The sequence below is a fragment of the Capra hircus genome, chromosome 5 (genome assembly GCF_001704415.2).
Source record: "Capra hircus breed San Clemente chromosome 5, ASM170441v1, whole genome shotgun sequence".
Taxonomy (NCBI): Eukaryota; Metazoa; Chordata; class Mammalia; order Artiodactyla; family Bovidae; genus Capra; species Capra hircus.
Genome location: NC_030812.1, coordinates 93564082 through 93587769, shown reverse-complemented (window position 1 = coordinate 93587769; position 23688 = coordinate 93564082). Strand labels below are relative to the sequence as shown.

General features: G+C 42.0%; 1 protein-coding gene across 1 annotated transcript; it reads right to left on the bottom strand.

Moving 5' to 3' along the window:
• On the bottom strand, positions 280 to 22533 carry ERP27 (endoplasmic reticulum protein 27). The gene is made up of 7 exons (XM_018048440.1): positions 22313 to 22533; positions 21644 to 21741; positions 19292 to 19429; positions 7113 to 7229; positions 2884 to 3009; positions 1286 to 1483; positions 280 to 400 (listed from the first exon to the last, which is right to left on the bottom strand). The coding sequence occupies exons 1-7, from the start codon at positions 22404 to 22406 to the stop codon at positions 353 to 355; spliced, it is 819 nt and encodes a 272-aa protein (XP_017903929.1). The 5' UTR covers positions 22407 to 22533; the 3' UTR covers positions 280 to 352.

Here is a 23688-nt window from a genome sequence, read left to right as displayed (position 1 = left end):
TCTAGGAATGCTCCCCACCCCCCAACCTCTCCCTGTCCCCCACTTTACAGCAAGAGCACAGTGTATCTCTTAAAACCTCCATCCAGTGTATGGGTCCACTCAATATGAATGTAGAAGAGAAAAATCAGATGGGTAGTAGAGAGTATAGAAAATTTAAAAGAAAGGGCAAGTAGAGTAATTGAGATTTTAAGGAACAAACTGGAGTTTTGTGTGTGTGTGTGTATGTGTGTGTGTGTGTGAAGCTTGGTGAGTCTGTTATATAGTTTCTCTGAGATTTGAGTCTTTTTATTGACCCCTTTTTATTCGGCATAAAGTAGTTACTTGATTGTATGCAGAAGAAACAGGGAAGCAATCAGAGTTCCACCTTTGACGTCTTCTCTTCTGATTCATGATTTTCTCTCTGAAAAACATCATGACATAGATATTCAGCTCTGGAGCCCAATCTTGTTTTTGAACTCTGAGATTAACAAATTAAGCTATTTAATCCCTCCTGAAAGCTCTAAATTCATCTCCCACTGTTATCTCATGAATTCTTCATATGAATTTGACTTGTTTCCCATCGATATTGTACACAGAATGGTAAAATCCAAAATTCAGCTCCTTTGAATATGCAAGACCTTCCCCAAAGTGCTTTTGGAGTTCTGTTTTGGTTTGGTTCCCATGACTATGGGCTTCCCTGATAGCTCAGTTGGTAAAGAATCCACCTGCAATGCAGGAGACCCCGGTTAAATTCCTGGGTCAGGAAGATCCCCGGGAGAAGGAATAGGCTACCCACTCCAGTACTCTTGGGCTTCCCTTGAGGCTCAGCTGGTAAAGAATCCACCTGCAATGCGGGAGACCTGGGTTCGATCCCTGGGTTGGGAAGATCCCCTGGAGAAGGGATAGGCTACCCACTCCAATACTGTGGCCTGGAGAATCCCATGGACTGTAGTGCATAGGGTCACAAAGAGTCTGACACAACTGAGCGACGTTCACTCACTCCCATGATTACATCCTAAAAAGAGTCTCGACCCTGACCACCACATCTTCCTACTCCTTTACATTTAATCAAATCCAGTGGAGATCAAAGAATTTTTATTCAATAGGAAATTAAAGGGACTGAGAGGTAACATGGATCTGATTCAATGGACATGAGTTTGAGCATGCTCCGGGAGTTGGTGATGGACAGGGAAGCCTGGCATTCTGCAGTCCAAGGGGTTGCACAGAGTCGGACATGACTGAGCTACAGAACTGAACTGAGAGGGATAAAAACCTCAACTTGCTTTACCTGCAGTTTCATACTTACCAATCCCTTCCCTTTCAGGAATCCGTCACAAAAATTTTGCACTTGCTCTATTAAGACTTCTGTTATAGGTAATGTATCCCACTTATCATCCAGAGTCTGGTAAATTGCTAAAGCAGGCAGTTCAGACATTTTTAGTTTGAAAAATGATATCGCCTTTTCATTTTGCTTCACTCCACTGTCCACCAGAATAAAAAGAATCTGCAGTTGGGGAAATTTGAAAGAGAAAGATCTGTCTGAGGTCCTTGGAATAAAGAGACACTTGGTGATTGTTGCAGTTTACACTGATTGAACTTAGGGTCTGTGCCACACAGTTTAAATCTTCATTGAATTAAAGTGAATTTCTTCTTTTACTTTGCATTGTTTTAGGTTTTTTTTCCTTTCGATCAGGTCTATTTAATTTTAAGAACATAGAATTGGAAGACAGTTTAATGATTAGCTAAGGGAGAAAGTATGGTCTAAATGGCTAAACATGGAGAATTCTTTTTAAATGTTGCCTCTGGTACTTTCTAGCTGTCTGAATTTGGGTACATTACTAGCCTCTCTGAGATTGAATGTTCTCATTGGATTTTGTTGGGGGGAGACCGAATGAGAGAATAGATAATATTTCTAGTACAGTTTTTAACATATATAGCAAGTGCTTGATAGGGCTTCCCTGGTGGCTCAGACTGTAAATAATTGTTAACTATTTTATATTATTAAACCAAACCTTCTGCCCAATGAGGAAATCTCCTTGATAACAGTTTAGTTAGAGAGTTATCTATATTTAGCAGCACTGAAAACTTCCAATGTTAGGGAAACAACCACCAGAAAGATTTTTTTCTTTCTTTTTTTTTTTTTTTTACTAAATAGCTCTCATCATTGGGGTCTCTAGTTCAATGCAGTAGACTTGAAGTAGTTGAAGTTTTACTATTTCACTGACATAAGCAGAACTGCACAAAGTGGGGAAGGGAAAAAAAACATTTATTGCTTATCCAGTAGGCAGTAGGTACAAGATATGTGTTTTATGTGAGAAATAAGCCCTGAGGTCTAAAACTTCAGAGTTTATAGTAAGGAGTAAATAAATCTCGGGGCTTCCCCGGTGGCTCAGTGGTAAAGAATCTGCCAGCAATTCAGGAGACATGGGTTTGATCCCTGGGTCAGAAAGATCCCTGGAGGAGGGCATGGCAACCCACTCCAGGATTCTTGGCTGGAAAATCCCATGGACGAGGAGTCTGGCAGGCTACCAAGCCATAGAGTCACCAGGAGTCAGACACAGATGAAGTTACTTGGCACAGCACAGATACATGAAGCTCTCATGACTAACAGGTGATTTTTATGTTCAGTCTCTTTGGATCTCTATTTTTTGTCCACCCATCAATGAATAAAAAAGAAATAGACTTACTGCTAATGGAAGATATGATTAAATACATCTTTAACAGTTTAAAATACACCTTAAGTTTTAAGGCAGAGTAATGGGATTGATTATACTCCAGTTCTTACTTCGTTATCTCTTAACCATAATTATGTTCCTCATTTCTCTCGCTTCCCTAGCCCCATCTCTCTTTTTCTGGTGTCCTACAGCTGAGTATTCAAAAGTGAATCTCCCGGTCCAGACTTACCCTCCCCTGGAAGAGCTTAGCTGCCTCCTGAAATCTGTGCAAGTTTTCTTCAAACTCTGAGGAGGCCTTGTTCATAATCAGTAGAAGATGAATTGGAATCATACTATTGAATAGCCCAATTGCAGTCTGGCAAATTGAAATGTATTAAAGCAGAATGAAAGAGAAAAGGAGGGGAAAAAATATTAGTGGCAACTCAACGACTAGGTACACTGGACCATAAATGATAGCTGTCCACCCATCACACCAATGGCAATTCCTACAAGATGGCTTTGGATCAGTTTCACTCTCCCAGTTTTTACGCAACTTAGTAGATCCCTCATCCCCACACTGAACAGGGTGGAGCTGAGTAACCAAAGGGATACTGCAGTAGTGATGGAGTGTGATCTCCAAGGGTTAGGTCATAGAAGACATAGTAGCATCTGCTTTGTTCTCTCCTGTATCACTTACTCTCTTATACTGTCCACTCAACCAGCCCTGGGAAGAGATTCACATAGTTCCTATGAAGGAACTAAGTTCTCCTGCTAACAACCAGCACTAACTTGCCAATCAGTTGACTAAACCATCTTGGAAGAAATCTTCCAGCCCCCATCAAACCTTCAGATGTTGCCTCCCTGACCAATGGCTGCAACCTCACATGAGCCCCTGGGATCAGAGGCCCCCATCCCTAGCCACTCCCAAACTTGACCCACAGAAACTGTATGAGATAATCAATTATTTTTCTGTTCTAAGTTGTTACATTTTGGAATAAACTGTTATGCATCATTAGACAACAAATACACCATGGAATATTTTAGTCACTTTTTTCAACCTCTTTTGAAATGTGGCAAGGGCAGTCAGATTTTGGGAATTCCCTGGTGGTCCAGTGGTTAGGACTCCAAGCTTTCACTGTCGGAAGTGTGGGTTCATTCCCTGATTAGGGAACAAAGATCCTGCTGGCCACACAGCACAGCAAAAACAAAGCAAAACAAACATAAAACCAAGAGAAGCCGATACACTTACAATGGGATTTGGAATCCTTGTTAGTAGTGTACACTTTTGAGTGCTTATGATGTGCTGGGTAGTGTTTTCAGGTCTTTATGTATAATAACTAATTTAATCCTCAAAGTCCCAGTTTTATAAAGAAAGACACTGAGGTGCAAGATCTCCTAAAGTCACATAAGTGATGAGCTGGAATTCTCAGCAGGCAGAGTGACTTGAGAGTCTGTACTTAAAGAATACAGACTCTATACATGAGACTATCCATGAGACTCCTATACAGCTGATGGCAAAACCTCAACTAAATCAACTCAGCCCTAAGCACGGTTGAGTTAGTCCATTTCAGGTCAGCCGTAAGATAACTGCTGCAGGAGACGGGAAGTTTGGCCCTTCTTTGCTGATTAGAGCTGCTGATTGCCCCTGGGGCTGTGGATGGTCGAGTGGAGGAGACAGCTGTGAGGCAGAGGGAGGACAGAAGGGAGACTGTAAAACTATGACTCTAGCCCCCGTCATTTCCCTTTTCAGAAACAGCGCTGCAACTATCCCTATTTTAAACAAAATCCCATTTCTTCTTACCTCTCCCTTCTAAATACAGAGAGTATTGCTATAAAACTAGCGTGTGCACAGAGAGAGAGAGCTGTAGGTTAATGAACCTTTGGGCAAAGTCCCAGGATGATGGGAATGGGAGTCACTAAATAGGATTCTTCCAGAAGCTACATACTACCCCGTAGAGAATTTTCAGCTCTACTGGCCGACATGTAGGCAAGGAGGATCCAATAAGTTATTTCCAAAAACTTTCTCCCTGGAGTTTAAAACAGGGCTTCAATTTTAAATTGGGAAGGTTAGAAATTTAAAAAATTGTCTCTTGTTTTGTTACTTAAATTTATAGCGTGCAATCTACCCTCCTAGAAAAGAGATAGAGGATAAATCTTGGGAAGAGTCAAAAAACCAAAGCTAAAGAGTCAAATGATATAGTGAGAGGATAGAGGAAGAGATTGAACATTGCAGAAATGATGAGTTTAATCGTAATAGACACAGTCCGATTTTCATCTTGAAGCCAAGTGTTGAGTATATGCATTAACAGTGCACAGGAGGTCAACTACAGGACTGGGAATTTCTACCCAGTTGCTACTGGTACAAACCTCTGCACCAGGAACAGATGAGAAATAACCATAGTAGTTGGGGCAGGTCTCAAAAAGAGAAAAACACTACTTTTGGGATATGAAAAAGTCATGATAAAACTTGCTTCTCTGGAGAAATTCTTTCCTAATTTCTTCTTGATATGAGTTGGTGTCGCCTCTAATGTAAAACTCAACAAAATGTGTCATTATTCTATAAGATGAGAGCTGGCCCAGTCATCAGAACTTAGGAAGGCTAGTCTTTGCCTCTGCCCTCATTCACCTGTGGAATTCCAGGACCCTGGGCCACAAACCAGGGACTGGAAGATTATCTTTTCTGGTCCCCAATGCACTCTTGGCAGCCTTATAGACAATGACCAGAATGATAATGGTCTAGGCACTTTTCAATGCCTTTTAAATTATTGCTACCAGTGCCCCTGGGATGCATGTGTTTGCAATCCTAGCAGAAATGGAAATGGGATCACCATTCTATGGAGACAAACATGGTGTGAGAGGTGGGCAGGAATTTAGTCAACAGGAAGAGGGGTGTTCTCTGTTGTAGGCTATGTGGGGGAATGGAAAAACCACAGGACTCAGTCAGACAGATCAGTCATGAAAATAGCTGGGACAAGTGGACAGGGCTGTCACTGAACTTCAAATGACAAGTTGTAGGGCTTGAGGAAGTCACTTCATTTTTCTGAACTCCCATTTCCTCTCCTATAAAATGGAAATAGACAATATGACTTCATGCACCATCCAATTTTCTCCCTTCAGTGATGTCTTTTCTACTTACTGTGAAATATTGAATGTTGCTTGGAACTTGAGAGTCCTCCTCTATAAAATGGACATAATAATCTCCTCTCTTCTACCTCAAAAAAAATCTGTGAGTATTATATGAAAAAGTGACATAAAAGGGTTTTGTTAGTTCTGAAAAGCATGACATGCATATAAAGTACTGTTATGAGAGAATGTGCAGCATTTCGGAGCCGAGGTAGATCCCTGGAAATCAACACTCCATCACTTAATGATGTAAGTTCAGGAAAGTAAAAGCTAGGATATATAAGGTAATTCTATAAGCTGTAGATGTTAGAAGGCCAGAAGATGATCAGGACAGGTGGACCAACACCTTCACCCAGGTTGTAGACAGCATGCAACAACCAAGGAAGACACCCAGAAAGAAACCTGAGACTCCAGGAGGGTCTAGGCAAGTGCTGATTGTACCCGACAGAACTGCTGGTCATGAGTCTGCAAAGAGGTAGACACAGAAAATGGGAATAGGCGTGTAAAAACTTAGAAATTTTACATTGTTGCAACATCCAAATATGTGATCAGTGTTTTTAAACAGCTCATTTGTATTTTACAGAAGTATTGGTCTCTAATGCTTTAGGGAAAAAATTGACCTTCAGCATTTTTGCAGTTGTGACAAGCTTGCCATCTTGTTTGAGAAGCATGGTCTAGAATGCTGGTCACATCAGAGTTGCTTCACTGAACTCCCTTGCAATCAAACTCAGAAGTTTTTGATTAGTCACCTTAACTTTGCATTCTGACTCTCTTACTAGTCATGTAACGTGTCATCTCACTTTTCCATTTCTTTGTTGGGTAAGAACAAGTTTATCAATCTTAAGGGTTGTAGTAGGGATGGCAATAAACACAATTTCAAGTTGATTTAATGATGGTTACTGTTATTATGGGCTGCCCTGGTAGCTCTGTTGGTAAAGAATCCACCTGCAGTGCAGGAGACCCTGGTTTGATTCCTGGGTCGGGAAGATCCACTGGAGAAGGGATAGGCTACCCACTCCAGTACTCTTGGGCTTCCCTTGTGGCTCAGCTGGTAAAGAATCCACCTGCAATGCGGGAGACCTGCGTTTGATTCTTGGGTTGGGAAAATCCCCTGGAAAAGGAAATGGCAACCCAGTCCCATACCCTTGCTTGGGAAATCTCATGGACAGAGGTGCCTAGTGGGCTACAGTCCATGGGGTCCCAAAAGAGTCTGACATGACTTAGTGACTAAACAACAATAACAACTGTTATTATTCATTAAAAGATCAGAATGCTTGGAGGAAAGGATTTCTCCTATGAAGGCAATTACCCTCCCTGACAAAGGGACTTAAGGGTCTAGAGAAAGGGGCTACTTACTATAACGTTGTACTCTGTAACCAAGTGGAGGTTGTTACTCTCAATGAAACGGCTTAACTTGGTGGCATCCATGCTTTCAATGTCTTCACCCTTTAAATCCAGTTGTTTGTTATCCACCTGGGTCACACAGAAAGGATAAAATTGTCACTGTTCTGTCATCAATAAATGTTTCTGAACTATTAACTTCAAGTCAGGCACTAACTCAATCTCCAAAGACAGAAAGGTAAATGTGCCTGGCCCTCGAGGAATGCACTGTCCTATGAGTCACGGAGACGTAAACAGGAATATGCCACAGAATGTGACAAGTATCATCACAGACCCGTATGTCACCTAAGGAAGAGGAGAAATGCTTCCAGGAAGAGACAGCTCCTAATGAATGGCTAAGACTTGGTCAGATGAATGAAGATGGGGTGGGAGTTTAAAATAAAGAACAGTGTTTGCAAAAGGCAAAAAGATGACAGACGTTCCGTTCTAGAAGCTGCAGTTAGGTTAGCTCGACTATAGCAGTGGATGTTAAGTGCAGTAGGAGAGAGACATGGACAGTGGGGTGGAAAGTGACTGCAGCTGGCCAGACTCCTCTATTCTTGTGATTTCCCAGGCAAGGATACTGGAGTGGATTGCCATTTCCTTCTCCAGGGGATCTTCCTGACTCAGGGATCAAACCCAGGTCTTCTGCACTGCAGGCAGATTCTTTAGGATCTGAGCCATCAGGGCAATGGGGTAGGCAGGGCAAATTCCCAAAGAACCTTGAGGTCAAAATAAGTAATTAAATTCTAACCTGAGGGCAAGGGGAGCCACTTACAGGATCAGATTTATGTTTTATTTAGGTACATTTCTAATGTGAAATAAAACACACATGCAGAGAAAAGCACAAAACGGAAAATATAAAGCTCAGAGAATTCAGGAAAAGACATAGAATATTGCCAGAATGTCTGAAGCCCTCTGTGATCTTTCTATTGTTGTTGTTTAGTAGCTAAGTTGTATATGACTGTCTGCGACCCCATGGACTGCAGCACACCAGGCTTCCCTGTCCTTCATGATCTCCCAGAGTTTGCTCAAGTTCATGTCCATTTTATAATCCATTATTTTTCTGCCAATGTTCACTATTATCCTGACTTTAACATGACAATTTTCATTCTTTATAGCTTTACTGCTTAAAAATGCATCTCACTGTCACAGTTTAGTTTAATTGTGTTAAAAATATTATGTAGGGACTTCCCTGGTGGTCCAGTGGTTAAGATTCCATGCTTCTAATGCAGGTGGTGTGGGTTTGGGTCCTGGCTGGGGAACTAAGATCCCACATGCAGTAAGGATGCATGAAAAAAATGATGTAAGTGGAAACAGACTATGGTTTTTTGTTTGTGTATCTCAATTATTTTGTTTGTAAGAGTCATCCATATTATTGCATATAGCTGTAATATGTTCATTTTCCTTGCTGTAATAGTATCCCATTGTATAAATATGCAAAATCTTATTTTACTACTGATTTTTCAGTTGTTTCTAGGATCTGGTTATTAAAATAATGCTGCAATGAACTTTCTTGTTCATTTCTCTTGGAACTCATGCCTCTATATCTATTGAGCATGTATTTAGGGTTGACATTTTTGATGATAAGATATGTATATTTTTGATGTGCATGTTGATTTTTTTGGGGGCGATAAGGCCAAGCTATTTTCTAAAATGAATGATAATGTACACTTGCATCTGTACTGTTTGAAAGATCCCAACTTTTCACATCCTGGCCAGCGCTTGGTATTATCTGCCTTTCTAATTTTATTCATTTTGACGAATATGCGGCAGTATTTCATTGTGGTTTAACCTCCAATTCCCCAATTAACTAGTTATATATCATCTTTTTTTGAAGTGTCTGTTCAAGTCACTTGCTTATTTTTCTATTGAGTTGATCCTTTCCTTGTTGATTTGAAGATGTTTTATATATTCGGGATATGAGCCCTTTATGGCTATATATTACATATCTTTTCTCATTGGGGACTTCTATTTTAATGGTAACTGCATATGAATAGAAGTTAATTTCAATGTAGTCATCAACCTTTTCGTTTATAACTAGTGTGTGTTTTTGTTTTGTTTTGTTTAAAATGCTTTGACTAAACCAAAGTATTGAGATCCAGAAGTGCTGACATTCACTCAACTGGCGACTTAATCACCTTATGATTGTTTTTTTTGTTTTTTTTTTCACATCTCAAACTTATGAAATACATAAATACCGAGGTACAGAAAATGTTTGCCTTTAAAAAAAGAATCTTGAAAAAAATTAATCGAAACCACAGGATATTTTAAAATGTGAGTTCCCTTTGCATATTTAAAATTGTTTTAAAATTCACACTGGGAATTCATCCTGGGAGAGAACTATGAAAGCAGGAGAAAAAGTCGTCCTAGGTGGGGCCTCGCCCACCCTTCTCCCATCCCTCTCCTCTAGGAGAAAGAAAATGAGCACAAAGGATTTTTGAAGCTGCATAATGCCCAGGTTGTGCTAGTGGTAAAGAATCTGCCTGCAAGTGCAGGATAGGCAGGAGATACGAGTTCAGTCCTCAGGTCGGGAAGATCCCATGGAGGAGGAAATGGCAACCCACTCCAGTATTCGTGCCTGGAGAACTCCATGGACAGAGGAGCCTGGCGGGCTACAGTCCATGGGGTTGCAGAGGAGACACGACTAAAGCGACCTAGCAATGCCTTGTACCTTTCCTTCCTAAGGTTTTGCTAATTGCACAACCATCAGAATCATTATTGTAATCACAACCAGGATCCTTTTTATGTTTAATATGTCTAAACACTTTCTGATTATTTTTCTAGAAACTTGGAGGCCTGGTGTCTACACCACAGCGGATAGAACTGTGCTCAGAGCCAGGAGCTCCTCCCTTGCTGCTCTCTTTTCCCGCAAACCCTCGCGTTTCTCAGAACAGGATGAACAGGAAATGCCAGCTACTCCAGGTGGCTCTGGACTTGAGGAATGCAGTATAGGGGAGGCAGAGTTTGTGAAGGGGTGATAACATTCTCTAAAAAGCAAAGATCTTTCATAAAAGCCATCCTCCCGAAGCCTCTCTGGTTGGTCATGGCTCTCTAAATGAAGCATACCTGAGTATTTCTCTATTTCTTAAACCAACAAACTCTGGAGTGCTCATGTGTAGGGTTCCTGGAAACATTTAAACAGGAAACCTCCCTTCTGTAAAGGGAATTTATTTGCATAATGCCCTGGAAAGAAAATCCGACCCTGGATCCCAGAGTGGGAGAAAATATTTTTTAATATATTTTTCCAGTTTTTGAAAAGAATTTTCCTTGAAAAATCACATTATTTTTCTCCTCAAGAAAAGAGACCAGAAGAAAAATAGAAACAGTAAACCAGAAGGGTTGTCACCCTACAATATAATTTTGAGGTTCCCCGAGAGTATCAGATGTAGATTATTGTATGATTCAGACACTGTATCATACCAATGGATTTTATCATTCTTCTTCTGTTTGTTAGTATTTCAGCAATACTCCTTTGAATTAATTCCGGTAGATTCCTGTAATTAACAACCCAGCTTTTTGTAAAACATTAAAGTTGTTTTAGTTTGCACCAGTTACAATATTAAATATCTTGGCTACCATGGAAAAATCATTTGTTCAGTACATGCCCTCTCGTCTCTGAGGTTTGTTTTTATAAGCTGCTTGATTACCATATACTTGGTAAATATATACTTTAGGATTTCTCTGGTGGTCTAATGCTTGGGAATCTGCCTGCCAATGCAGGAGGCATGGGTTCTAATCCTGGTCCAGGAAGATCCCACGTGCTGCAGAGCAACAGAGCCCATGCACCACAACTACTGAACCTGAACTCCAGGACCTGTGAGCTGAACCTGCTGAGCCCACGTGCCCTAGAGCCCATGCTCCGCAACAAGAGAAGCCACAACAATGACAAGCCCACACCCCGCAACTAAAGAATAGTCCCTGCTCACCACAACTAGAGAAAGACCGTGCACAGCAGTGAAGACCCAGTGCAGCCAAAAATAAATAAATTTATATATATATATATACTTTAGAAAAATATTTTAAAATTTGGCATATCTTACTATTGCCTTTCTTAGTTTATTTTTATGCACTCTGCTCTGACTCTCTGCTTGGCTAGGGGCATTCTCCAGTATTCTGGCCTGGAGAATGCTGGGTATGAGTCAGATGTTTGTGACTCTATAGTTCTGAGAGTCTAGACATCAGAATCAAGCTCATTGAACTTTAGTTTCTTTATTGATAATGCAGGGTCGATAATGGGCTTCCCTGGTGGCTCAGACAGTAAAGAGTTCCCCTGCAGTGATGGAGACCTGGGTTCAATCCTTGGGTCAGGAAGATCCCCTGGGTGAGGGCATGGCAACCCACTCCAATATTCTTGCCTGAAAAACCCTGTGGATAGAAGAGCCTGGCGGGCTTCAGTCTATGGGGTCACAAAGAGTCAGACACAACTGAGTGACTAAGTGCACACAGGGATGATATAATAATTTCATCAGATTCTAGTGCCTATCCTAAATTAGGCACTAAAACAAACAGATGAAATTCTAGATCTTAAATAAAAGAAAGTATCAGAAGATCTGCAATTGGTTCACATTTCCCAGTGTCAAGAAGGAGTCTTAACTGCAGATGTAAAAGGGCCTCCTAATGGGTCTACAAGGAGAAGGCAATGGCACCCCACTCCAGTACTCTTGCCTGGAAAATCCCATGGATGGAGGAACCTGGGTGGCTGCAGTCCATGGGGTCGCACAGAGTCGGACACAACTGAAGTGACTTAGCAGCAGCAGCAATGGGTCTACATAGAGTCACAGAGACCAACTGGCAGGAATCAGTGAAGACCATGTCCATTGTGTAAATATGTCTGTTCACTCCCAGACCACCCCTACAGGACACAGGAATTGATTATCATTTCTAAACATAGCGATCCTCTTCTGAAGGGCATGATCACATTGTATGGTATTTTTTGAGTATATTAAAAGCCTCAGTTTGTTCAATGCCAAACTTTTAAATATACCTCAATTTAAGAAAACACTAAAAAAAGAGAACAGTCATGGTTGATGTTCTTTTTCTTTTTTAAAAAAATTATCCCCAAAACCTGAATAATAATCCTAGTAAAATTTGGACTGAATTTTCCAAAGTGTAGGGCTCCAAAATCACTGCAGATGGTGACTGCAGCCATGAAATTAAAAGACGCTTACTCCTTGGAAGGAAAGTTATGACCAACCTAGACAGCATATTCAAAAGCAGAGACATTACTTTGCCAACAAAGGTCCGTCTAGTCAAGGCCATGGTTTTTCCAGTAGTCAGGTATGGATGTGAGAGTTGGACTATAAAGAAAGCTGAGTGCCAAAGAATTGATGCTTTTGAACTGTGGTGTTGGAGAAGACTCTTGAGAGTCCCTTGGACTGCAAGGAGATCCAGCCAGTCCATCCTAAAGGAGATCAGTCCTGGGTGTTCATTGGAAGGACTGAGTTGAAGCTGAAAGTCCAAGACTTTGGTGACCTGATGCGAAGAGCTGATTCATTGGAAAAGACCCTGATGCTGGGAAAGCTTGAGGGCAGGAGGAGAAGGGGATGACAGAGGATGAGATGGTTGGATGGCATCACCGACTCAATGGACATGGGTTTGGGTGGACTCCGGGAGTTGGTGAGGGAGGCCTGGTGTGCTGCAGTTCATGGGGTCGCAGAGTCAGACACAACTGAGCGACTGAAGTGAACTGAACTGAAACTGAGAAAAAAATGTTTATCTAAAAGCTGTCACCACAGACCTGCCAATGGAGCAGGGTGCTTGTTTTCAGTATGGCACATAAATAATCTCGTCTACAGAGGTTCCAAGAGTTCATTCGGTGTAGGTCTGTCACTGGTGGGAAACAACCAGCAGATTCTAAAGAAGAGCAAGCAGCTCTGGGAAGTCATCAACAGGGCTTTGTAGAGAATAAATCGTAAACAAAGTTAAAGCGTTCGTTAGAGGTCGTAAAACCTGCAGAGACACTGGAAGCAACAAGCACTTGTTTTTCTTCCCAAATGTGTATCTTGGTGGAACTAGGACTTTTAAATCAGGCTTTCATAAGACTATAAACAACAAACTGGGAAAGAAGTACTTGTGGATCTGAGGCTAATGGGAATTTTTTGTATTGACAGGTTGCTACAAATAGTTCAGCGGTACCAGGAAATGCATTAGTGTAACCTTCTATATCTTTCTTAAAAAAAAAAAAAATCTTTTTTTTAAAATTGAAGTATAGTTAACTTACAATGTTATGTTAGTCTCTGGTACACAGCAAAGTTATTCAATTATATATTTTTTATATATAATGTATGTATATTTTCATATTCTTTTCCATTATGGTTTATTATAGTATATTGAATATAGCTCCCTGTGAAATACACTAAGACCTTATTATGATCTATTTTATACATAGTCCATATCTTTCTCACCAAAACTCTTCACAGGAGGATTTGATTTAATCCTATTTTACAGTGCAAACCAGCAGCTTCTGTCCAGGTGGGGGAAGAACTGCTGAAGGGACTCAGGCATCTTCAGACAGAGTTTTGGGAGTGAGTAAATTCCTCAAACACTTTCCGAGTGTCTTCGAGGTACCAGAGACCTACTGTAGACCTTTGGGACATAGAGATGAATAAGTCATGGTTCCTGCCTTGAATAAGCTCATGGTCTAGTAGGGTAAGAGGTGAAACACACAGAAATACATGACATGCACTCTAAAGTGGTCAGTTACATGGGATTTTAGCGGAAACTCTGTCTGTGCTCAGCCGTGTCCGACTCTTTGAGACCCCATGGATTGCAGCCTGCCAAGCTCCTCTGTCCATGGGATTTTCCAGGCAAGACTACTGGACTGGGTCGCCACTTCCTACTCCAGGGGAGCTTCCAACCCAGGGATCAAACTTGAGTCTCCTGCATCTCCTGCATTGGCAGGCAGGTTCTTTACCACTGAGCCACCTAGGAAGCTTTAGAGGAGTAGTTACGACAATTTGGAGATTCCAGGGAGCCTTTCTGAAGGATAAGCTGCTGGAACTGATTCACTGGAATGTGAGGAGGAGTTGGTTGGGTGAGCCTACGAGAAAGGGGCCCTGAGGGAGGCTGGCATTCTAGGCAGAGAAATAGCCCATGTGACATGAGAGAATTATGTCCTCATACTGTGTATAGTTGGGTATTGAAACAGTAGAGACTAGGGTGGGAATGTGCTAGAAAAGGGAATGGAAAAGCAGGTAGTGGCCTGGTCATAAAAACTACGCATTTAAATGTCTTGATTTTGTTCTTGTAATATGGGGGAATATTGAAGAGGTTTTTAAGAAGGAGGTGTCATGGTCAAATGTCCATTTAAAATCCATCATTGTCATACCAATCTAGAAACTGAGTAAGAAATAGTGAAGGGAAACCTATTAAGAAGGTATTGAAAATGTTTATGCCAAAGATGCTAAGAGTCTAAGTTAGGAACAAAATAGCAAGAGCAGAGATAAAGTCCATTTTGTGCATAACACCATCAGTACATTAACTGAATCAATAATGATAACACAGGAGCAACAAAAGATACGGGCAGCCATAGACACAGAAAATATTTCAATCTGTTTAATAAAGACGGAAGTATTAACTGGATAATAAAACGTGTCATGGCCATGGCTGTGGGACTGGCTAAATCAGACTCTATCACGGAGCCTCACCAGCGGCAACCCTGAGTTTTCATTTCTGTTAAGGGACCTCCCTCATAGCTTTGATAGTAAAGAATCTGCCTGCAGTGAAGGAGACCTAGGTTCAATCCCTGGATCAGGAAGATCCCCTGGAGAAGAGAATAGCTATTCACTCCAGTATTTTGCCTGGAGAATTCCACAGACAGAGGAGCCTGGTGGGCTACAGTTCATGTGATCCCAAAGAGTTGGACATAATTGAGCCGCTAACCCTTTCCCTTACGTTTATGAACTCATTATTGTTGATTACTGTCTTCCTTCAGAAGTATCACTTGTGTTTTATGTGTCTCTACATATATTTCGATGGTGCCTGAATAAACTGATGTAATAGAAAGTAAAAAAGAAGAGTGAAGGAGAACATAGGCTCCAAATACAGGGTGGGAGGTATGATCAGCAAAGATTAGAGACTCAATGAACAAAGCTATTCAGTAAAATAGTGTTTTCATGGGAATAACGTGACACAGCAAGGGAAGATGACAAGTTCAGTTTTGACTAAGTGAAGACTGCAGTCAGTTCAGTCCCGTTGCTCAGTCATCTCTCACTCTTTGCAGCCCCATGGACTGCAGCACGCCAGGCTTCCCTATCTATCACCAACTCCTGGAGCTTGCTCAAACTCCAGGACTGCAGTATTTATGAGGCGATTCAAATAGTTATATCCAGCAAGCATCTGAATCATGGAGAGGTCCAGGCTAGAGATAAAACATGCCGAATCCTCAACAAACACATAACCGTCAAACATAAGAAAAGATCCTACTACTGAAGACTTACTCATTCTTTCATTAGTTGATTCATTCACAGGCAGAGCACAGAGGAATTTAAGGGCAGTGAAAATCCTGGAATACCATAACAATAGATTTATGCCATTACTCATTGTCCAAAACCATACATTGTAGAACACCAAGAGTGAACTATGATGTAAATATAGAGTTTGAGTGGTTATGACATTTCAATGTAGCTTAATCGGCTGTGATAAATCTACCATTCTGGTGGAGATGTTGCTGATGGGGGAGGCCATTGATGTGTGCGGCAGGAGACATAAGGGGAATCTTTGCATTTTACTCTCAATATTCTGCTCTGAATTTGAAACTGCTCTAAGTAAATAAAGCCTTTTCCAAAAATTAAAAAAAATGATTCACTCACATATTCATTTATTCAACAAATATTTATGAGTACCTGCTACATGGCAGGCACTTTTATTTTTTATTTTGTTTTTTTAAAGGTGCTTACTTAAATTTATTTTTAGTTTATTTTTGGCCACAGATCACCCCATGCAGAACCTTAGTTCTCTGATCAGGGGTCGAACCCATGCCCCTGCAGTGGAATTGCAGATTATTAACCACTGGACCACCGAGGAAGTCCTGACAGATGCTGTTAAATGCTCAGTGGCTGCAGTAGTGAATAAGACAGTCTCTGCCTCCATGGATTCTGTAACTTAGATTGGGAAGAGCACTGGGTCAGGCAGTAGTGTGGAGAGAGAAAGAGAAGAACTCAAGGAGGCTAAAGGAAGAGGTGGACCGAGAGAAGCAGGTTCCTAGATCAAGGAAAGAGAGAATATTAAAGAGAAAAGAGTGGCCAACAATGTCAAATACGGCATAAATTGTCAGTAAAAGATCTAAACAGTGTTGGTTGGGTTTGGAGATATGGAGCCATGGTGACCTGGATGAAAACAATTTTAATGGAGTGAAATGCAAATTAGATAACAATGTATTAAGAGCTTAAAGAAAGCTGAAGACTCTGAATACAAAATGCATTTTAAAGAGATTTGGATGAAGAACGTAAGAAAGAGGATAAAGAGTAGTGGGAAGGACATTCAACCAGAAATTTTGAAACTTTAATGTTTGCTCACTTTCTTATTTCCATTGGACTCTGGTCATCTTCACTTTGACATTCCACCAACAACATAAACTCAACAACCAAAGAAAACATCACAAATACCTACTTCTGTTATAACCTCACTATTTCTTAGATACTGTGACTTCCAACCTCTCCTCCTTTCCATAATTTGATATCTGATCCTTGCAGTAGTGTGGACAGAGAAAGAGAACTCAAGGAGATTAAAAGAAGAGATGGACCCAGAGAAGCAGGCTCCCAGGTCAAGAAAAGAGAGAATATGATGCCTTTTCTTCACTTTCTGCTGCTACCTCTTTGCTACAGATCCTTAGTACGCGATCTATCTCCTCAGCCTAATAAAAGTTCTCTTTATTCTTGTCTTTTTTGCCTAATCATCCATCTGACTCATTGCTGCCAAAATAATCTTGCGCAAACACATCTCTGTTCATGTTACTCCCCTGATCTAAAGGCTTGAGGGGCTGCCCAGCGCCAGTCAACTTAAGTGCAAACTCATTAAGCTGGTATTCAAATTTCTCGACAATATGGTTCCAATCAAATTGCTCTTTTATTCATCTGCCCAAAACATGTTCCCTGAGATCCAGTCAAGTTGGCTTGATCACTCTTTCCCAAGTTTAACTTTTTTCCCCCATTTTGGCCATGAATTCTCCCCTATGTTGTCCAAATTTTATCTGTTCTTTAAATCCCAGTTCAGTTATCTCCTTCATAACTTATTTTGGTCAGAATTCCTACTCTGCTTTTTTTTTTAATTCATTTTTTATTCTTTTTATTAGAATATATTACCCTTAACACTGTGTTGATAATAGCATTAACATTAGAAACTGTGTTGATGTCAGTACTGAGAACATCCTTAAGAAGGGAACAAGGGAAGTATGTTCCAATACTCACTGAAATCTTCTTAACCTACTGTTGATTTTCTTCATTGTAAAAGGGACAGGGAAAGGGTAGGGGTTTGGGAGATGGTTCAAAGGAGGAAAATGACATGTTATATTTTGCACATTTCTGGATTTAATGTGTGCAGGCAATACAGAAGGTCCAGAATGTGGAATAAATCTTAAGGCCATTCAGCCAGAGCTTTATCATGGGTTACAAAGCTGATGTTTTGGGCCAAGTCATTTAGCGCCTATCTTGCTTTGACCATTTAAACTCTTGTAATGCTTCACCTGGAGAAAGAAATGGCTACCCACTCCAGTATTCTTGCCTGAAGAATTCCATGGGCAGAGGAGCCTGGAGAGCTCAAATAGGGGCCTGGAGGTCTATGGGATCTCAAATAATCGAACACGACTGAGCAACTAACACACACACACACAATATTTTACCCATGGTGATGCTGTTTCTATTCTAGATACTTGTATGTCACGTTTACAATCTCTATCATATTTTAAGAGCTATGAGAGGGGAGAATATACTCACTGTGTTTTAAGGATCATTACCTTGCAGAGAGAACCCAGTAGCTGTTAACACATGTTTGATAAAGGTAAGTAAACTCTCAAAGATATGAAGATACTAAAAAGTATATATATGGAAATATAAAAATATAAAAATCTCTGAAGCTCCAGTACTTTGGCCACCTCATGTGAAGAGTTGACTCATTGGAAAAGACTCTGATGCTGGGAGGGATTGGGGGCAGGAGGAGAAGGGGATGACCGAGGATGAGATGGCTGGATGGAATCACTGACTCGATGGACGTGAGTCTGAGTGAACTCTGGGAGTTGGTGATGGACAGGGAGGCCTGGCGTGCTGCGATTCATGGGGTCGCAAAGAGTCGGACGCGACTGAGCGACTGAACTGAACTGAACTGACCCAGGGATCAAACCCAGGTCTCCCACATTGCAGGCAGATTCTTTACTGTCTGAGCCACCAGGGAAGCCCCATAAATGCATTTATTATAGAACTGCTGTAATATAAAATACTTGGGGTTATCTAATTATCTGTAGAGAGCTAACCAGGAGACCTGAGTTCAGTCCCTAGATTGGGAAGATCCCTTGGAGAAGGGAATGGCAACCCGCTCCACTATTCTTGCCTAGAGAATTCCACGGACAGAGGAACCTGGTGGGCTACAGTCCATGGGGTCGCAAAGAGTCAGACACGACTGAGGGACTAATACACCCACCAAATTATCTATAAATAGGAAAATGGCTAATTAAGCTATGCCATGTCCAAATTATGGAGCTGTATGCAGTAGTTTTTTCTTGGTATTTTTTCTTTTTAAAGTTTATTTATTTTAATTAGAGTATAATTGCTTTACAATGTTGTGTTAATTTCTGCTGTACAACATGAATCAGCTATATGTATATATATATCCCCTCCCTCCTGAGCCTCCCTCCCACTCCCCTTATTTTATAGATGAAAGAATTGAAACCAAGAAAGTGTTTTGTGACCTGCCCAAGTCACATGGCTGCTCAGCGACAAAGCAGTGCTGTAAATCTTATGTCCTGACCCTCAGTCCAGGCCTCTTCCCATTTCATGACAGCATCTGTTTAGGAAGCTTGAGTTGAGCCATCCTCCTCATATGGTCCCTGATGCTGGCATCACCATTGCGATTCAAGATCTAGACTCCTTTCTGGTCTCCGAAGTCTGTGTATTCACAACGCAAGGGAAAACTAGAAGGCTGGAGCTGCCCACCTGACTTACCAGACGGAAGAGGGAAATGGTATTCCCAGTGATGTTGTAGTGAGCCAGAACCTCGGAGGCAGTGCTGATCCCAAAAGACACGTCTTGGAAATTTTGCACCACACTGTGGATTAGGGACACTGCTGGTACTTCTAAATCCTAAAGACAAGAAGGAAAAAATAAAATAAAATAAAAAAACCCACAGGTTGTTTCTGGAGGAAAGAGACTAGGGAGTCGAAATATGCTCACACTTATCAAATCGAAGTGTCTAGTGAGACAACACTGACCTCTAAAAATGTAGGCTGGCTTCTCAGGGACATGGTTGAATTTTCCAGGCTGGGTGGGTTAATAGGTAACTATGACATAGTGGCTAAGTCTAGAACACCTATCTGGTTTTACCATAGAACTTGTAGCTTGTTGGGCTTCACTAGTGGCTCAGCCGGTAAAGAATCTGCCTGTAATGCAGGAGACACAGGGTCAGGAAGATTCCCCTGGAGAAGGGCATGGCTATCCACTCTAGTTTTCTTGCCTGGAGAATTCCATGGACACAGGAGCCTGGCGGGCTACCATCCATGGGTTGCAAAGAGTCAGACATGACTGAATGACTAACTTGTAGTTTGTTAATAGCTGAGAGGGGGCTCAAAATCACAAAGACCTGAAGAGTTGGCCTCCACAGTCATTGATAAACCAAAGGTGGCAAATATTTGGGGAATAGTTTGTAGAGGAAAGAAGAAACGTAAAAATCAGAAACAGGTGCTGTCAAAAGGACAAAAAAAGAGAAAATTAAAATAAGAGAAATTAAAGTGGAAGCTTAGAAGTTTTATTAACAAGGCTGTGTAGGACGTTGGGGTGCTCTTTCCACTGTTGCTCCAACTCTAGAAGCAAGGCCTGCAAGACAGAGCAGGGAAGCCTGTTCTGAATGATGATTCCAGGCCTTTTACAGCAAGCTGGCCTTATTTCCCTGTGGTCATGGGACCCTCCTCCCCAGAAGCTCTGAGCAATAAACAGCCGTGAACATGTTTGTCCTTGACATTTCTCTGGCAAGAGAAGGAGATGTGCTCAGAGAAAAGATCATGGTTAGCCTTGCAGCTGGGGTCAAGTAGAGGGAGCTGGCACTTTGCTCATCCGAAAGGGCGTGTGGAGTTCATTTCAGGTTATGAACAATTGTTCTTCAAGTCTTCGCCTTTTTTAAAAAATCTGCTCCTTAGAGTGAATTTGCTCTCGGAGCAAACAGCGACACCTGGTGGCAATTTGAGTTACCGCACCCTCCAGTTTCACTTCCTTGCCACTCCCGCCTGAGTGTAGGCTGCTGTTTTTGTCTACAGGTCGGATCTCTCATCACTGAAAAATTTGCCCCCAGGCCTCACCCCCTCTTCCCCACTCCACTCCCGTCTTCCTCCCCTACTTATATCTCATCGATTTTATTTCCAGCTGTGTACACAGAAAAGACAAGATGATGGTGATTTGGAATTAATGAATAGAAACAGACAAGAAGGTCTGAGAGGAGAGAGTAGGGGATTGATTAGCTGTGAAATCACCAGATGTTACCTCCAGAGGGGGGAAAAAAAAAATGCTGGAATAATGCCTTCTCCTTTATGGTTGATTTTTTTAGCCAGGCAGCCAATCTGGAAGATTGGCTAAGACCTTCAATATGCAAAATGTCATCCTTGTTCAACATTTCAGAGCAAACAAACGAAAACAAAAAAAAAAAAAAAGAAGAAGAAGAAGAAGAAGAGTGTGTATGCATGCTCAGTTGTACAGTTGTGTCAGACTCTTTGCGACCCCATGGACTGTAACTCACCAGGCTCCTCTGTCCGTGGGATTTCCCAGGCAAGAATACTGGGGTGGGTTGCCATTTCCGACTCCAGGGGATCTTCCCGACCCAGGGATTAAACCTGTGTTTCCTGCATTGGCAGGCGGATTCTTTACCATGCAGCCACCTGGGAAGCAAAAGAACAGTGGGGGACTCCTTACTTGGTAAGAGGTTCTAGACTGGAGGCAGCTATTCACAAGTGTGTTGCCTGCTTGATACAAGTTGGTTTACTCTGGGCCCTGCCTTGGAAGTTAAAATACTGACTGAAACTTCAAAGCAGGTACAGACGGAGAGACCCAGACAGCAGCCTCAGAACTCTCAAAACAAATATGAGAAAGATGTGATTCAGAGACTGGGAACATCTAGAGATTGTGAGATCTTGATTGATAAGCTAAAATTAGACCCTGCCCTTTGACTTTAAAGGCAGTATCATCCAGCCAGCAAGTGACTAGCGTGGCTGCCTTAAGGTAGCATATTTCTGGTCACAGAGGGTCAGACACGACTGAGTGACTGAACTGAACTGAACTGGGAGAAGGGCAGGTGGCAATATCTGAACAAACCTGGAAGAAGCCTATGACAGCCACCTCAGCAGCAGCGATGAATTCCATGGCAGCTTGGACATCTGCGAGCCGTACAGGTTCCTGGGTGCCGGGACCATCTAGCCAGAGATGAGGGTAGGGGTGGGAGGAAGAAAGAGAGAGAGAGACAGAGAGTTTGCAGGAACTGAGTGGAGAAAAAGCAACTCTAAATCACAAGGGCATCTCTATTTTTCCTCTTCATACTACGGCCAAAGAGATTTAGGAGTACAGTTGTCATTCCAAGGCTTTATTTCTTTACTAACTTGTGGAAGGAGGACTCTTCTCATAATAGCCCATTTTAAAATAATATTTATTTATTTATTTGGCCACACCAAATCTTAGTTGTGGCATGCAGAATCTTTAGTTGCAGTATGTGGGATCTAGCTCCCTGACCAGGGATCGAACCTGGGGCCTCCAGCACTGGGAGCATGGAGCCTTAAGTCATGGGACCACCAGGGAAGTCCATGATGGCCTATTTCTGAAGGATGTCAGACTCCCCTCTTCTCTACTAGGCAAGGCAGATCTTTATCCAGCCTTTCCTGAAAAGTTCCTAGGTTTGGGGAACAAATACCCAGAGATCTGCCAATATCCCCTTCCTTTCTCCCAGTAACACTTTCACCCCCTGGTCACCCAAGTGTTCTTTTCTTTTACCTGATGGTGCCTGAACTTCTGCAGCAGCTTCCGGAAACAGTTTGCATGTGGAGAGAAATAACAGAAACAGGCATCTGGACGGCACGGCTTCCATTTTCCTGCTCCCGCTCCACGCCCTGGTCTTGGTGTTTGGAGCCGCTGACTCCGGGCAGCCCACTCTGCAGTTAAGGGATTGTGGAGTAATTTGTGCTCTGGGAACATTGCAGCTGGCCCCGGGGCAGGGGGACCTTCAACTTTTGAGATAAGAGACAGGATTCGGTAACAGGGCCTCAGAACAAAACCAATCAGAAGAAAGTCAGGCTAGTTCCTTTAAATAAAACAAAACATTCTATGCCAGGTGTTGACTTAGGCACTACGGACATAGCAATAATGGTGATCTAATCACCTCTCTCAACTTAGATTGTTAATATGAAAAATGGGCAATTAAATAGATCGTTTAAATGTAAAATGGAAAGTGATTAAAAAATTGGGAAACTCAAGGGTGCTAGGAGAAGATGAACTAAAGGCATTTTGGACAATGATGGTGTCTGGTGAAAGCTTTCTTCCTGCGGGGGTTGCCCAAGCAGTGCATGTGTGCAGACTCAGTCATGTCTGACTCCAGGGAGGAATATTGGACTCAGCTGCCATGTCCTTCTCCTTGGATCTTCCCCACACACGGATCGAACCTGCATCTCCAGGCCGTTTTACCACTGCACCACCTGGGAAGCATGCCTAAGCAGAGTCCTGGGTAAATAAAACTTTTTCAGGCAATGAAGGTGGAAAGGGAGTTTCATGTAAAGAGCCAAAGCACTGAGATGCAAATGTGATGTGCAAGTTACTAATTATTAGCAATTGAGCATTACCAGAAAATGGAATAATAAATCTGGGCAGAAAGGCATTCTGAGGCCAGATCCCAGGGGACCTTGTATACTAAGCATAGGAGCTTCAGCTATATTTTGCAGGTGATGGGAAGCCACTGAAGATCTTAAGCAGGAGAGAAAAAATGCCTGATGTGGCCCAAGTGCCTGTATAAATCCAAGGGATTCTTGTAGGGAAAGGATATGCAAGTCTCAAGCTTAGCAGAAACTTCTACCCATGGGTTAGCAAAGAGTTGGACAAGGCATGCACTATATGATAATAAAATACACTGAGGAACTTCCCTGGTGGTGCAGTGGATGGGAATCTGCCTGAAGATGAAGGGAACACAGATTCCATCTCTGCTCCAGAAAGATCCCATATGCCTTGGAGCAACTGAGCTCATGAGCCACAGCTACTGACTCTGTGCACTAGAGCCCAGGAGCTGGAACACTGAGTCTGTACTTTAGAGCCTGTGCTCTGAAACAAGAGAAGCAACTCCAATGAAGAGCCCGAGCACCATAATGAAGAGTAGCCCCTGT